At 50.4% G+C, this 17,682-nt stretch overlaps 1 protein-coding gene across 1 annotated transcript in view; it reads right to left on the bottom strand.

Moving 5' to 3' along the window:
* Positions 1-17,682, bottom strand: part of CBR4 (carbonyl reductase 4) — a 69,419-nt gene that overhangs the window by 51,132 nt on the left and 605 nt on the right. The window contains exons 2-3 of the mRNA XM_081494930.1: positions 17,037-17,130; positions 15,460-15,570 (exon numbers count right to left, since the gene is read on the bottom strand). Of these exons, the coding sequence (XP_081351056.1) occupies positions 15,460-15,570; positions 17,037-17,130 (205 nt within the window). The remainder of the gene's footprint in view (positions 1-15,459; positions 15,571-17,036; positions 17,131-17,682) is intronic.

Consider the following 17,682-nt stretch of genomic DNA (forward strand, 5'->3'; position numbering starts at 1 on the left):
ACCAGCTGGTTAGCCAAGAGGGCAGAGACAGGGAGACCCACATTAGCTGGATGTCCACAGTTGCTAAAAACCGGACAAGGGAAATATGAATTTTAACCAGCTGCCAAACAACGGGGTATTTGCGTGTGACACAGAAAACAGGGGAGACTTTCATTTTCCCCTTGTCAGTTTTTGATGGCGAGGCTGTCATTTGAGCAAGCACAGCTACCATGCAGGCTGCAGAAGGGCCCCATCCTGCCAACACCCTGTCTCAAGGGGACACAGAGCACAGAGCGGCTGCAACATCTCCCTCCATCATGTTTCAATTACTCACCCGTGCTGGTTCTCTTTTTGGAGTGGCACCAGCTCCCTGGGCTCTAGCTTCCATTCTAGCAAGGGGAATGTGGGTGACATCACCCTTTTAATAAGTGGCCACTTTGAACACAACTTCCAGGGCCGCTGTCCAGCCCCATTAAAGGGAATTCTGGGGTCACATGTCATTTACCCAGTTACTGGTCTGGTGCTAATTTAGTTCAAGTCAATTTAACACAAAACATCTTACGCCTTAGGTTACTCAGGTTCTGCAGCTCTAGGTCATGTACCATGTTTCCAGATATGATTTCAAGAGAGTGGTCCAGTCCGTGGCATCCTGGTGATAGTCACAGACATCCCCAGAGAGCTGGCGAGTGTGGAGGAAACGTGATGCATGTCACTTGTTTATTGAGAGCCGCCTACCCGCCTATTCTCAAGGAACTTCCAACTTCCTACAGAACTTGAAATGTCTGTTCTGTAGAGTAAGAAACACACTAGTGATGAAGAGCATTCTCAGATGAGTAATGGGGATGGATCCCTCCCAGGAGGCATGTGAGCTGAGCCCAGGAGTATGAGGAGCTGGTTCCAGCCCAGCTCTGAGGCCAGAATAAACTTGTAGAGAAATAGGGGGGCTCGGAGCAGGAACAGACCCAAGAGGAGAGCTGGTGAGACCATGGGTTTATCCCTTCGCAGCAGGAAGACCAGGAGGGTCCAGTCGGGTCACAGTGGATCTTGAGCCCCAGAGCGAGGGTGAGGGAAGGTCCCTCTGGTCACTCAGTACCAGGAGTGGACCATCCTGTCAGCTGACACTGAAACTTTGAGCCTTACACGAGTCAAACGCCTGGGGCATGTCTGATGGGCTGATTCTCAATCACGCATTAGATCTGAAATCCTTAGAAGAGGGATTGCCCCTGACCGTGGCAAGAACTGCTGAAAAATTCACTCCGATCCACTGACTCTGAATATGTTGCCTTGAAAAGAACAATAGGCCTGGGAGAAATACATGCCCGGGGCTTGAATCTGAGGCTGGGAAATGAGAGTTCATGGATCAGCCGTCCTTGGTGCTCATCCTGTTCACAGCCGTGTCCCCAGCGCCCAGTGCAGATGCTGACTGGGTAAATATTCGTTCAAAGAGTTCATGTATCAGCCTGTGAAAGCTCAAGAAACACGACAGCTAAACCCCTGTAGTATGGTTTCCCTGGTGGCCTGCAATGGGGGAGACTGGGATCGAGGGCATGGAAATGTACTCCAGTATTCTTGCCTGGAGAGTTCCATGGACAGAGGAGCCTGGTGGGCTACAGTCCATGGGGTCACAAAGAGCTGGACGCAACTGAGCTACCAAGTGCAACACAAACCCCTGTAGTATAGCTCCGCAGCCAGTGACATGGAATAGCTGTGGACACCAGCCTGGTGTGTGAATACCATTTTGGGGAGGGACAGGATGCACCCGCTTTGCCTGCAGTCTCAGTGCATTGCATCCATGGCCTCCTGCTGCCCAAGCCTCCTGGACGGCCTGATCATGAGGACAAACCCGGTTCTGGCCTGTCCCCCATCCTCCCAGCCCTGTCCCCCATCCTCCCAGCCTTCACCCTCCAGAGAGGCTGGCAGCAGTGTCTCCTGACCCATGGGGCCCCTCATCCTGCCTCCCGGCCACCTTCTTCTCTGCCCCAGCTCCCGCTCTGCACCAGGAGCAGGGGAGTCTCTCATGGGAGCAATCGAGCCCTAAATCACTATTTTTTATTTCTTAGAATAAAAAGGCTGAGAAAAGTTTCTGGAATGACTGCCCTGGGGAACTGAAGTGTGTCTGGAAACTTGAATCATGAGAAATGTATCCCCCCATGGAGCCCCACAAGAACAATTACAGTATCATCCTTTCCGAGGGCTCCTGCCAATTCTTTGTGGGGTCAGCAGAAAATAATATCTTCCATGAAAAGTGCACAGATTTCTATAGAGAGGAGTGGACCATCGGGATGGGAGTGTGTGGAAGACAAGACGAAAACAAGCGAGACCCGCACAGATGGTATGGGTGCACACTGGGCTCTTCATGTCAGGAGGCAGGGAGAGCACATCACATCCTCCGTCCAGGGGCTTGCTAAGTGACAGCTGTGTGCCAGGCACTGTGGGCACCGAGGGGGAACCACTACCCCTCGGGAGCAGACATTGTCCACTGTTGGAAGACAAGCCATGATGGGCTCTCTAGACATGGAGTCCAAGGTTGACATGAGACTCTTGGTCCTTACTGTGGCTCAGATGGTGTGAAGGGAGCATGCCTTTTGTTTCATTACAGTTGAGAGTGAGACAGACTTACAGCCATCGTTTGAAAACCCCTGGGATAATGAGACTTGGCACTGGCGTGTACTTGCATACTTTCCTCCTCTGGCTGCAGAGTTCAGCTTCGAGGCATTTGGCGCGAGGACTCGCCTGCCGAAGCAGCCTGACAGCGCACGGTGCTCCGGGCCAGCCAGCTTCCAGCTCAGCCAGGCAGCTTGATGAGGTGCTGAGCGCGCGTTACATGAATCTGCAGAGTGGCTGTAACTCACCCCATCATGGCTAGAGACAGTCTTCCTCCGAGGGACAGCGTGAACAGCAGTCATCTTCTGCAGTGTCAGCAGTTCTTAAATTTTAGTTTCAGAAGAGTCTCTTGACGAGCCTCTGACTGAGAGGTCCCAGATTCTCCCCTCAGAATTTGGCTTGAGGAGGTCTGGGGAAGGGTCCAGGGTGCAGGTTTTACTACCGTTCCAGCTGATTCTGTGGCAGGAGGCTCTGCTAACCCTGAAAAGGAGGGTTCAGACCTCCAGGTCCCTGCCCACAGATGCAGAGGGTCTTGGCAAGGATCTCCTGCTTGGAAGGGAAGATGGTTGGAAAAACCTCCTTTACCTTCCTCTTGTCTTTTCAGCAAATACCCTTGAGTAACCACGGTGGATATGGTGCACTCTCCCCACTGCAGGGAGGCTGTCAGGATGAGTGTGCTCCAGCTGCTGGCCCTGGAGATGGAGGATCTTTTACGGACAACAGTGCACCTGACTAGGCTGAGCCTGCCTGACTCTGGCTCTCCAAACACCCATGTTTTCTTCCCTCATCTCCTTCAAGTCTTGACTGAATGGTCTTCCTGAACTGAAACCTTGCCAGATCATTTTGCACTAAGCTCAGCACATCAGAGGCTGAACCCCTCTGTTCCCCAGAGTCCTGAGGGCTTGTTAAAGAGCAACTCTGTTCTTCTAGGCACTCCAGTCAAGGGGAGTGTCCATTCACCTCTCCTGCACCCAATATCCGATCCATTACAAGTCCTTATGGTCCTGCTGAGATGTGCCCAGAACCCATGGCTTCTCCCAGCTCTTCTCCAAGCCAGTGCTGCCATTTCCCCGACTCACTTTCCTCCCTTTCGCTTCCCCATTAACCTAAAGAACAAATCGCAACCTGTGTGCCTCTTCCCTGGAAGCCTGTTCTGACTCCCAGGCCTGGGTCTGGGGTCCCCATCCTTCCATGCTATGGTATCACCTCCACATCCTGGCTGCCGGCTGTCCATTTACTCTTTTGTTTTCCCCACTAGGTTGTAAGTCTATACGGGCAGGTGTTGGTTCACATGGGCTTCCCTGGTGGCTCAGATGGCAGAGAATCTGCCTGCAGTGCAGGAGACCTGGGTTCAATCCCTGGGTTGGGAAGATCCCCTGGAGAAGGAAATGGTAGCCCACTCTAGTATTCTTGCCTGGAGAATTTCATGGACAGAGGAGCCTGGTGGGCTACAGTCCATGAGGTCAAGAAGAGTCAGACGTGACTGAGAGACTAACACACACACATACATTTCACATAACCCGACTCCCAGTGGGCACCCAGTGAGGGTTGGTCAGTTTAATGGAAGAGGGAAAAGGAGCCTGAGGCAGAGAAAATAACTGAAGAGGAGTCAGAAGATCAGAGAGGGCAAGCAGTGCCGTGTGTCTGGGACCCACAAAGAAACATATGTGCAGACAGAAAAGATTAGGAGGGGGGCTTCCCTGGTGGTCCAGTGGTAAAGAATCTGCCTGCCAATGCAGGGGACACAGGTTCCATCCTTGATCTGGGGAGATCCCGCATACTGTGGAGCAACTAAGCCCATGCTCTACAACTACTGAGCCCTCACCCTAGAGCCGGTGCTCTGCAACAGGAGAAGCCACTGCAGTGAGAAGCCCGCGCACAGCAGCTAGAGGAGTCTCTGCTCTCCACAACTGGAGAAAACGTGCAGCAAGAAAGAGCCTGTGCGTCACATCACAGACCCAGGGCAGCCAAGAATAAGTACGCTTATTAATTAATAAAAACACAACTAGGAAAAATACAGGAGGTTCTGGGTACCAAACTGGTCCCTGCTCAGCCATGGGAACTACTGGATTATTTTGAGCGGGCACAAAATGCTCCTTTTAAAAATAATTTTGTGCCGAGACTGGACTAAAAGGACAATGGGCAAAGGCAGACTCAACTGCAAGAGCCACCACATGGTCAAAACGCCCCAGTCTGAGTGGTGGCAGGAGGCGTGGGGAGGAGCAGACAGACGAGAGAAATGTTTTCAGGGAAGCTGCTGGTGGGTGAGGATCAAGGAGACAGGCACTTGAGGCCGGATCACGCGGCTGGAAGAACAGAGGTGCCTTTTGTGGAAAAATGGAGAAACTGCAAAAAGGACATCATTAGGTGGAAAAATGTAACTCTGCTGGCAAGCCTTCTGAGTGGGAGACAGCCTCAGGACAGTCTGGTGGAAACGAGTGGGTCTGGGGATTCAGGACTAGATTCTAGGAGAGCCATCTCTCTCTCTCTCTCTCTCTAAAGCCTGAAAACTCCAGCCTCTATTGCTGGAGAACAAACATTTAGCTTTTGGACATGGACATCTAAATGGTCCTGAACACCGTTTGAAGGGCTGGTAACTTTCTGCACATGTTTAGTATCTTTTCTTATTAGATGGGGGCCAGACCCTGAGCACTTCAGTTATACTTTTTCGCACCTGGAACTTTCGGAGCCAGAGGGGTCCTGCTTTCGGTGGGGATGGGTATTAGCCCTGTGGACATTTGGCAGGCTGACGGAGAAAATCTGGAGAGTGTGAATCCGAGAAAACACGCTCAGGCACTGAGCCCATCTTTCCAGGCAATCTCTCTGGTTAAGGCACATGTCTGGGGCTTCACTTCTCTGCAGAGATCCACGACGTTTCCATTATCTGGAGGCTCAAAGAGGCTGCTGTGTATACCCAGCGACCTACTAGAATTGAACTTCTGTGCTCTTCCATTGAACAAAAATAGATACGCAGAGGATTTAATTCTAAAGGCAGTTGTACAAATGGGGCAAAATGTTAGTGCTTGCTAAAGCAGGCTGGTGGATACTTGGATCCCTGTTATGTTATTTTCTGCACTCTCCTATATGCTCGACACACAGTAGTTCATCGTTTAAAAAAAATTTACACACAGTAGTTTATCATTTTAAAAAAATTTCAAAAAACACATGTAAAACTGAACCAAAGACTGAGCCCCTGAAGGTCAGGCAAGTCCGGGAAGATGACCTACAGAAGCGACAGAGTGACTCCACTTTGCAAAGTTCCTGTCCCCTCCAAGAACAAAAGGCTATGATGGTGACCAGACTGCCTGAGGTCATGGGACAGAGAGAGTTGGACTGATCCTCCCTGCCAGCTGCGGGTCCCACGTGTCTGTCATCATGCGCCCGAGGTCACTGCTAGCCTGGGAAGTCACAGACCCCTAGGACACGCTCCCCTGTGGATGGTCACATGGGACACAGTCTAAGGACGGGAACTTCCGCTTTATCCAGCCCACACTGTGTGTGTGTGTTCCTGACCTCGGCCTGGTTCCCAGGCAGGGCCGTTGCATCACCTGCTGTCACGGTGCAAACACACCCAAGCTGTGAGTCTTGGGGACAGTCGTCTCCTCTTGGATGCATGACCAAGGAAGAGGGGTGAGATGCTCCAGGGACAGTCCCTCCAAGCCCCCCCAAGATCTCCAGCTCCCTGCTCCCTTCCTTTGGACGACAAGCTGAGAGCCTCAGTGGGCTCGTGATGGCCTATGATTTAGGCTTTGGAAAATCCAGCATTTTCCAAAGTCGACAGAGTGCTCCTCTGCCCCCGACTTCACACATTCACTGGGAAGACAAGCATCATTACCACCAGCCATGTGGTGGGCGCAGTGTGACCTCAGCAAGGCTCCGCTGCATCGGCCTTTGAGACCAAAGGCTCCAGTGGCCCCACTGGAAGAGCGGGGTCCTGGGGTCGGTTCACCTGTGGGCTTCAGACTTCAGCAGGGGGCGGGGGAAGAGTGGACAGTTCCTCTAGCCAGACCCCTAGAGGAAATCCTCCCCAAAAGCAGCTTTCAACAAACCACAGCTAAGCTGCGTCTGGCTCCAAGCCCTTGAATGCAGTCAGCATGCAGACCATGGCTCACTCCCTCAGGAACAGCTCTCCGAGAGACCCTGGGCCCGCCACCTGCTCCCCTAGGGCTTCGCTGTCCGAGGGGCTCCAACTGCTCCTCCTCCACCAACAGCTGGGTGTATGAGCTCGTGAGTGTCCTGCGCCAAGTGGCCAGGACTTTCAGGAACAAACGAGACTGAACATTCAGCCCTGGGAGCACCCCAAAACCCGACCTGCTGAAATCTCCTTTCTGCCAGAGCCCTGGAGCCCCAGACCCTCCTACCCACCGCGGGACAGGAGGGGAGCAGAGACCCTGAAGTCGTGCTCACATTCCCCTCCCTCCCAGCATCTGGGGACCCCAGGCTGCAATGCCACCCTGGGGGTTGGGCTCCATCTCCAGACCTGGAACATCACTCCACACGTCTCTTCCCCTGGCACCTGTGAACCCCACATCACCGCATTCTCCTTCAGGGACAACCTGTAGGGACACCTGGTGCTCCTTCTCTGCGGCCAGGCTGTGTTCAGCAAGGCAGGCATAATGGCTATACCCTTGGCCAACCACCTGGGTGAACTCCCTGGGTGCAGAGCAGGTCCACACACTCTCATGATGGTCAAGACACAGAAGTCATTCTCGGCGGGGTTACCACCTCTGCTTTGCAGGTGGGTGTAGGGAGAGAGCCCAGGCAGAGAGGAACGGGGCCCCTGTCCTCCACGGGCTCAGGGCTCTGGGAAAAGGGAGCCAGAGGCTGCCCCCTGCAGCCCGGCTGGCCGAGCACCAAAGAAGTGCATGAGATGTGTCTTAGCCGTCAACTGAATTGTGGTTTTCAGACTGAAAACACTGAATACCCTCATGAGCGTCCATTTCTTGTGCCAGACACGATTTATACAGGCAAGGAAGGTAAGGGGAAAATGTTTTACAGAAGTACAGAGGGCTGTTAGTTAATTCAAATAATCATTTCTGGATTTTGTGATTTTATTTGTTAGCTTTTTAAAATATGTAATCTGCTATGATTTATTTATGTCGTAACTAATTCTGCCCACATAATTTTGTATTTTCTGTTTTTTTGCCAGGAGAAGTAAGGATTGATTACTTGCAGCAAGTAAGGAGAACACCGAGGATCTCTCCGCAGGCAGTGTCTCCATGTTCTTTCTTAAAGAGCCCCCCACCTTCCCCGATTGAGAAGCGCAAGGGAAATGCTGAAATAGTCTCAATGTCGCTCTTTCTCGTTAGAATCACGTCCTCTGCTTTTTCTCCCCTCTATTTGCCTCCCAAGAAGCCAGCTCCAACTGTGTCCACACAGCTGCACCTCCCAGGCCACTGCCCATCAGGGTCTCCACCAAACGCCCGTCAACACTGATGAGATGCCACTGGTGCGGACAAGATGCAGGCCACTGGTGATGGTGGGCTAGGCGGAGTGGGAGAAAGTGACCCCCAGAGGTCGGGGACCATGGTGGGCTAGGCGGAGTGGGAGAAAGTGACCCCCAGAGGTCGGGGACCATGGGGAACGGCTGCATACAGTTGGCCTGGGGCCAGAACACCCCCCAGAAATCATTGCTCTTGAGCCTGCACCATCATCCCCACATGGAAAGTACCACAGAGAAGACACAAAACTGGCCCTGGCAGACTCCAAGCACAGACGCACAGCTTCCTCTAAATCATAAAGTCTTTATGATAAGAAGCCACAGCGCACATCATGACCACAGAGCTAACTTCAAAACGGACCCAGACTTTACGGATGAAAGCATGACCTCAGATGGTCTAAGCCTCCGCTGAATTGGAGGGAAGGCAGGGTGACCCTGTGATTTTCTCCAGGGGACAGTGTGGAAGCAAATAAACCCCGACCGATGTGGTGAGTTACTCTGAGCTATGATGAGGGACTCCTGCTTCTCCTTGCTCAAGTCACACCAGGACTGAGGCAAATTAGACCCATATCGTCTTGGCTTTTATTCACAACTCCATTTATTTGGAGAGGAGGCATATGGGTTATAGAAGGTTTAAAATTTGAAGCTGAGGTTCTTTTCCTTCCGGGAGCTGTTGGTTCTCTACCCATGGGTCTGATGCCGTGATGAGCTCAGGAGAAGGTGAAGACTGCCTGAATGCAGCAGTCAGCCAGGCGCTGAGTGGAGCCGTAATTCACAACATCCAAAGCCGAAGGCACTGGCAAGAGCTAGTGGTGTGCGTGGGGGGAAGGGGGTGGTGGGAGGAGAGAGAAGTGGGGTTTGGTCTTGAATTCCCAAAGGGCTTGGCTTTAAGAAGATGGTGAAACCTTGGAGGAGGAGTGTGTAGGACAGGTGTCAACCTCTAAACGCACAGGTCATGACAGAAGGTCATTTCCCCATCAAGAAGAAAAGCAATGAAAATGTTGCCTGTACAGGATAGGGCAGGGGCAGAGCGTAGACAGGAAGGTGGAGAGGCCCTCCAGAAGGTGTGGGCAGTGGGGGGCTGCAACCCCAGGGCTGAGACGCCTGGGGCTGGGGGCAGACAACAGGGGGCGAGGGCAGAGGGCTGTGGCCTGAGTCTCTCCCCTGCCCTGCAGGAGCGTGGGGAGGGCAGGCCTGCACTGATGGGGGTCTCAGACAGCCACCGACCGGCACCCCCCTCAGCTCTCTGTGGGGAACCACAGCTGCTCGGGAGCTGGATGAAGGCGGTGGCCGCAGCCCGGCTGGTGTGGGAGGGTCAGCGGGGAGCAGGCACCACAGTCCTTCCAAGAGAGCAGACGAGGAGGTCAGTGGTGAAGGCACAGGGCCAGGGCAACACTGAAGCAAGGTGATAAGACGCCACCCAGGGAAGGGGACAGGCCACAGAAAGCACAACCTCGTCCTCAGGGCTACCAGGAGAAGGCGACGAGGGAGGCCAGCCCTGAGCAAGTTAAAATCCCGAACTGACTGAGGAATTGCCCAGAAGAGGCTTTGAGGCTGGAAGGGGTTCTCGTACCCTCAAGAGCTGAGCCTGGGTTTCTACCACCTCACTAGCAAATGCATCGCAGCTCCAGAGAAGTAAAGTCCAACCTGCACATCAGAGGTGTCACCAGTGTCACCATGAAGGTGCTTGAAGCCCTCTGGACTCACTGGAAACCCCTGCACCCACCATGCCCCCAAAGAGCCCAGTCACCGAGCCCATCTCCTGTGCTGAGAGCTCGCCCGCATTCGGGGTGTGATCAGCAGGGCCGGGACCAGTCGGACTTTGAACTCCCAGGAATCTGTTGCTGTTGTGCTCCTTGGCACTCAGTTCAGTTCAGTCGCTCAGTCATGTCTGACTTTTTGTGACCTTATGGACTGCAGCACACCAGGCCTCCCTGTCCATCACCAAGTCCCAGAGTTTACTCAAACTCATGTCCATCAAGTCAGTGATGCCATCCAACCATCTCATCCTCTGTCATCCCCTTCTCCTCCTGCCTTCAATCTTTCCCAGCATCAGGGTCTTTTCAAATGAGACAGCTCTTTGCATCAGGTGGACAAAATATTGGAGTTTCAGCTTCAGCATCAGTCCTTCCAAAGAATATTCAGGACTGATTTCCTTTAGGATGGACTGGTTGGATCTCCTTGCTGTCCAAGGGACTGTCAAGAGTCTTCTCCAACACCACAGTTCAAAAGCATCAGTTCTTTGGCACTTAGCTTTCCTTATAGTCCAACTCTCTCATCCATACATGACTACTGGAAAAACCATAGCTTTGACTGGACGGACTTCTGTTGGCAAAGTAATGTCTCTTTTTAATATGCTGTCTAGGTTGGTCATAACTTTTCTTCCAAGGAGCAAGTGTTTTTTAATTTCATGGCTGCAGTCACCTTCTGCAGTGATTTTCTGTCACTGTTTCCACTTTTTCCCCATCTATTTGCCATGAAGTGATGGGACCAGATGCCATGATCTTAGTTTTTTGAATGCTGAGTTTTAAGCCAGCTTTTTCACTCTCCTCTTTCACCCTCATCAACAGACCCTTCAGTTCCTCTTCGCTTTCTGCCGTAAGGGTGGTGTCACCTGCATGTCTGAGGTGCTGGTGTAGGGTCTGCTCTTTCTCCCCTTCTCCCCCTTTTGTCTGCACCTGACCTGGCACCCACCATGCTGAGAGCCTCGAAGGCCACTCCCTGCCCAGCTGGTGTAGCCCTCCTGAGCATTGCGACTGCCTCTGTCTGTCCCCTGCCTGGTTTCTCTCCTGGAATGTGGGTGAGAGGCCTGGACTGTCTCCTGCAAGAGCCCTGGAGCTGACCATCCTCATCTGCTTTCTCTGGACTCACTTCACTTTCTCCCTGCCCCGCATGCAGCTGCAGGCTGGCATGACTGTCTTACTCAGGAGGAAGTGAGAGGGAAGCAGGACTAGCCCTGCAGGTGGGGCGAGGCCATCTCCCACCTCCACTCAAGTATTCAGCAGAGACTAAATCAAATCTAAAATGCTCATGGGTACATTAGAGCTACTCATGTTACCTTCCTAATGCCTCACATTTTCATAAAAAATAGAATCTTAAAATGGAAAGTTCAAAGTAAGAGTTAACAAGTGGGACTGCCTCAAACTAAATGCTTCTGTACGGCAAAGCAAACAAACAAACAAAAAAAACCCATCAACAAATGAAAAGGAAATCTACTAAATGGGAGGAAGTATTTGCAAACCATGTATCTGACAAGTGATTACTCTCTAAAATATTTAAGAACTTATATAACTCAATAGCAAAAGCAAATAATCCAATTAGAACACGGGTAGAAGAACTGAAGAGACGTTTTTCCAAAGAAGCCACAGAGCTGACAGGCACGTGAAAAGATGCTCAGCACCACTAACCATCAGTTCAGTTCAGTTCAGTCGCTCAGTCGTGTCCGACTCTCTGCGACCCCATGAATTGCAGCACGCCAGGCCTCTCTGTCCATCACCAACTCCCGGAGTCTACCCAAACCCATGTTCATCAAGTTGGTGATGCCATCCAACCATCTCATCCTCTGTCGTCCCCTTCTCCTCCCGCCCCCAATCCTACCCAGCATTAGGGTCTTTTCCAATGAGTCAACCCTTCGCATGAGGTGGCCAAAGTATTGGAGCTTCAGCTTCAACATCAGACCTTCCAATGAACACCCAGGATTGATCTCTTTTAGGATGGATTGATTGGATCTCCTTGCAGTCCAAGGGACTCTCAAGAGTCTTCTCCAACACCACAGTTCAAAAGCATCAATTCTGCGGCGCTCAGCTTTCTTCACCGTCCAACTTTCATATCCATACATGACCACTGGAAAAACCATAGCCTTGACTAGACGTACTTTTGTTGGCAAAGTAATGTCTCTGCTTTTAAACATGCTATCTAGGTTGGCCATAACCTTCCTTCCAAGTAGTAAGCGTCTTTTAATTTCACGGCTGCAGTCACCATCAGCAGTGATTCTGGAGCCCAAAAAAGTAAAGTCTGACACTGTTTCCACTGTTTCCCCATCTATTTCCCATGGAGTGATGGGACCAGATGCCATGATCTTAGTTTTCTGAACGCTGAGCTTTAAGCCAACTTTTTCACTCTCCTCTTTCACCTTCATCAAGAGGCTCTTTAGTTCTTCTTCACTTTCTGCCATAAGGGTGGTGTCATCCGCATATCTGAGGTTATTGATATTTCTCCCGGCAATCTTGATTCCAGCTTGTGTTTCTTCCAGCCCAGCGTTTCTCATGATGTACTCTGCATATAAGTTAAACAAGCAGGGTGACAATATACAGCCTTGACGTACTCCTTTTCCTATTTGGAACCAGTCTGTTGTTCCATGTCCAGTTCTAACTGTTGCTTCCTGACCTGCATACAGGTTTCTCAAGAGACAGGTCAGATGGTCTGGTATGCCCATCTCTTTCAGAATTTTCCACAGTTTATTGTGATCCACACAGTCAGAGGCCAAACTACCGCACAATTGCACTCATCTCACATGCTAGTAAAGTAATGCTCAAAATTCTCCAAGCCAGGCTTCAGCAATACGTGAACCGTGAACTTCCAAATGTTCAAGCTGGTTTTAGAAAAGGCAGAGGAACCAGAGATCAAATTGCCAATATCCGCTGGATCATCGAAAAAGCAAGAGAGTTCCAGAAAAGCATCTATTTCTGCTTTATTGACTATGCCATCAGGGAAGTGCAAATTAAACCCACAATGAGGTATCAGCCTCACGCCTGTCAGGACAGCCGTCATCACAAATACAACAAATGACAAGTGCTGGAGAGGGTGCGGAGGAAAGTAAACCCTCCTACCCTGTTGGTGGGAATGTAAACTGGTGCAGCCATGATGGAGAACAGTATGGAGGCTCCTCAAAAACTAAAAATAGAACTACCATCTGGCAAAAAAATTCTACTCTTATTGGTCTGAAAAAAATGAAAACATTCATTTGAAAAGATGCATGTACTCAATATTCATAGCAGCACTATTTATGATAGCCAAAACACAAGCAACCTAAATGTCCATCAGTAAACAAGTGGATAAAGAAGATGTGGTATATGTATATATATATACATATTTACATACACACACATACACATATATACATACATACAATGGAATGTTACTCAGCCCTGAAAAAGAAGGAAATCCTGTCATTTGCAACAAAATGGGTGGACTTGGAGGGCATTACGCTAAGTGAAAGGAGTCAGAGAAAGACAAATACCGCTCGCCAACAGTGGGGGATCAGGGGAGTCAAAGGGTATAAACTTCCGGTTACAAAATAACTAAGTCCTGGGGTGTAATGCACTGTAAGGTGACTACAGTTAACAGTACCAGCACATAACATTGAGTAGAGTTCCCTGTGCTGTACCATAAGTCCTTGGTTATCTGTTTTGAATACAACAGTGTGCACATGACCTTCCCAAACACCCTAACTATCCCTTCCCCCCACCCCACCTCCCTGCCCTGGCAACCATAAGTTCATTTTCTAAGTCTGTGAATCTCTTTCTGTTTTGTAAGTTCATTCGTATCATTTCTTTTTTAGATTCCACATGGGCCAGCCTGGATGGAAGTGGGGGTTTGGGGGAGAACAGATACATGTATATGTATGGCTGAGTCCCTTCTCTGTTCATCTGAAACTATCACAGCATTGTTAATTGGCTATAGTGAAAGTGAAAGTCGCTCAGTCGTGTCCGACTCTTTGTGACCCCATGGACTATACAGTCTATGGAATTCTCCAGGCCAGAATACTGGAGTGGGTAGCCTTTCCCTTCTCCAGGGGATCTTCCCAGCCCAGGGATCGAAGCTAGGTCTCCTGAATTGCAGGCAGTTTACCAGCAGAGGCACAACCACAGCATTGTTAATTGGCTATGCTGCTGCTGCTACTAAGTCGCTTCAGTCGTGTCCAACTCTGTGCGACCCTATGGATAGCAGTCTACCAGGCTCCTCTGTCCATGGAATTCTCTAGGCAAGAATACTGGAGTGGGTTGCCATTTCCTTCTCCGGTTAATTGGCTATATCCCAATACAAAATAAAAAGTTTAAAGTTTGAAAAAAAACAACAACACTGTACTGCATATGTGAAAGCTGCTAAGAGAGTTGATCTTACAGGTTCTCATCACGAGAAAAAAAATTCTGTAACCTAGACAATGTAACGATCATTTCACAATACATACATATACCGTATCATTATGTTGTGCACCTGACACTGACTTGGTGTTACATGCCAATTATATCTCAATATTTTTAAATAAAAATATTAAAATTATCTGGAAGGGGAAAAAATGTACACCCATGGTGGATTCATGTCAATGTATGGCAAAACAAATACAATATTGTAAAGTTGAAAAAATAGATAAATAAACTAATTAAAAAAATATTAAAACTAAACAAGCTTAAAGATGAAGTCCCAGCTTAGCTGAGTGTCCCTCAGCAGCACCCCAACTGCTGCCCACGGCCCCTCACCTGAATGCCTCCAGGGGGTTACCCCTGGTGGAGGTGTGACCCCCACCCCGCCCACCCCAGGCTCTTCCAGCTCAGGTGGGACAGCTTCTTCCTGTTGTTGAGGATGCCCTATGGTTGGCTGGACTGGCCTCAGTTTCAGCCCTTGACCCCCTGTGGGCTGGATCTCATCCTTCTCCCATGCTCAGTTACCAAAGGGTAACTGGTGACCCTCCAGTAGTCATGTATGGACGTGAGAGTTGGACTATAAAGAAAGCTGAGCACCGAAGAATTGATGCTTTTGAACTCTGGTGCTGGAGAAGACTCTTGAGAGTCCTGTGGACTGCAAGGAGATCCAACAAGTCCATCCTAAAGGAGATCAGTCCTGAGTGTTCATTGGAAGGACTGATGTTGAAGCTGAAACTCCAATACTTTGGCCACCTGATGCGAAGAGCTGACTCATTGGAAAAGACCCTGATGCTGGGAAAGATTGAAGGCAGGAGGAGAAGGGGACAACAGAGGATGAGATGGTTGGATGGCATCACTGACTCGACAGACATGAGTTTGAGCAAGCTCTGGGACTTGGTGATGGACAGGGAAGCCTGGTGTGCTGCGGTCCAGAGTTGGACACAACTGAGCGACCAAGCTGAACTGAACTAACCCTCTTGCACTGCTCCCCCCAAGGCCCCTCTCCCTGTCTGGTGCTGAGCCCACTTCCCTTCCTGAATTCCCTCTGGGCATCTGCGGCTGGCCTGCCCTCATGGACCGCGGTGCCCGGGGCTTGGCACAGGGCTCGGCTGTGGCCGGCGAATGTGGAGCCAGACGGCTTTGTTCCGAGCACTGTGTGCCCATTTATGCAGCCTAGCGTTTAATTAGCTTTCCTGGCAACCACATTAAATGACGGCTTGTTTCTTAGCAGCAGCGACACATTTGACTGGTTGGGTTTTGAAAACCCGAAAACAGAGCCTGCCATTTACTTACTGATAGACTGTGTCCTGTCACACGAGCTGGCTGATTCAGGCTTCCAGAGATTCTTTGTGATTCTGATTTTGCCCTTGGATGTATTAGCATTCCATGCTAGTTCTATGTCACCTGCAGATAGAATAAGCCACTGATTAAAAAAAATTCTTGTGTAGCACAAAAACACAGAGTCCTGCGGTATGCTAGTAACAACCTTCTTTTAGATGAAAAAGCATGACTAATTAGCAACTCTGTGATCCTTCAACCATTTATAAACCTGCTCAATTACCCTCTCCCTCAACCTCTGTGAGCAGTAGCAGGACATTAGCCAATCTCTGTGGCCACCATGATCTGAGCCCCTTTTCTATTTGGGGGCAATTATCTACCTTAAGAGTCTTTCTGGAGTGGAGACCAGCTCCCAGGATGAAAGGTGGAAAATGCCAGTGGCTGGCTTTCCCAGCGCCCCTTGCAGCTGGGGTACAGCCATGTGATCTGGGCTCCAGTGGTGGAAGGCATCATGTTGAACTCTGACCCAGGAGCTCAAGAGAGTGAGGACAATGCCATGCCCTTAGGGGCACCAGTGTCATGGTGTCGGTTGTGGGAACGGTGGTGTCCAGGCCACTGTTAACAAGCTTCTGTGTCCTCACGGGACCAACCCCAATCCAAAACCTATGATTTTGGATGTGGTTCTGTGTGTGATGCCCAAACTCGACTCTCTAGCCCTTTCCCAGAGTCTGTAAGTGGCTCTATATCCTTGAATAAGATGCCTTTTCAGCTTAAACTAGCTAGAATTTGTCTCTGTTGATTTGATCTAAAAACAGTCAGTGAGCCCAGTCTCCTTTCTCATCCCCTCCTTCCCGGACTGTGGGCCATCAGCACCCTCACTTACACGTTTGCCGTCAGATGTTCTTGCTGGGAAAGGAGGTGAGTGCGCCAGACACCATGTGTTTTTTGAGGCCAAGGCTGGCTCTTCAGAGTGGCTGATGCCCTCTGTGAGAGCTTGAAAACCATCTTCTCAGACGTCCTTCAAGATTCTGGCCAAGAGTCAACATCAAGCTAACTCGTCTATACCTCACAAGACCTGTCTTCTTTCCCTTTTTGAAAATTACAACCGCAACTTCCTTATCTCTCAGAGCTCTGTTATTTTTCATGCTTCCTCCGAGATTATCCTAAGGATTTCTCAACTGCATCTGACTATTCTTGGGCATCTGGGATCTCCTTTTCCCTTTTCGGTGCAGGCTCTTGTACCATCCTCTTGGCTGTTTGATTTGCACTTCTTAGTTTGCAGAAGACTCTTCTTCGAGAAGACAGGAGCCACAAAAGGGTTGAGGTGCAGCATGCGATTATGATCTCTGAACATCCTCACCGGGCTTCCAGAGGACTACCCTGCCCAGCCTTGCCCCATGCTGCCCCTTCCTGCAAGGAGGGTACCTGTGAGATCGGCGGCCCCTCTATTTCTACATCAGGACTGTGGAGGAAGTGCAGGACCAAGGACTCGGTCTGTATCAGCTCAGGACAACCTTCCGCCACATCAGGGGACACCTGCCCCAGGTCCATTTGTGCATTTTGGAACATAGGAAGCCATAGTCTGAGCTCGCCGTCTTTCAGGATCAGTGGGGTTGTCTGGCTCCTGGGATGTTTCCTTCCTTTGAGGGAGAAACAAACAGTTCTGGGTTCTTCTCTCTTTCTGTCCTGTCAGGAAGGAAACACATTTTCAAGTCACTCCGTGTTCCTGATCTTGAGAAAGCACCAGCAGAGTTAGTAGACAAAATCACCAACAACATGTGTTTCTTCTCTCTCCATGGCCACATGCCCAGAGAGGAGGGTGTAATATAAGAAGCAGAGAAAAAGGTTCGAGATGGGAAGAAATCGCGTGAAGGGAGCATCCGGCCAAGACGCGGGTCCAGACAGCAAGGGGGAGGGGTGCCAGTGTTCGTGGCTGGGGGCACCTGCTGAAACCTCTGCTGTGGCCAGGCCGCGGGTTCTCTGCACGCAGTTCCATAAGCAGCACAACGGCTGGCAGGGCGGCTATCTCACAAGTGCCCTGTCCTTACTGCTCACGAGAAGAGTCAGTGTAAGAAACCCCTCATGTTTAGCATCAGCTCTCAGGCTGTGTTCAGTGAGATGTCTGTGTGATTCCACAGACATCCTCCCCTCCTGCCACCCCCATCAGATCTGCCGGCAGAATCTCCATGTCATCACCCACATTACAGCAAGCACACAGGGGTTTTATTTCACCTCTGA

This window comes from Giraffa tippelskirchi, chromosome 1, assembly GCF_054371585.1.
Source record: "Giraffa tippelskirchi isolate mGirTip1 chromosome 1, T2T-mGirTip1v1.2.pri, whole genome shotgun sequence".
Taxonomy (NCBI): Eukaryota; Metazoa; Chordata; class Mammalia; order Artiodactyla; family Giraffidae; genus Giraffa; species Giraffa tippelskirchi.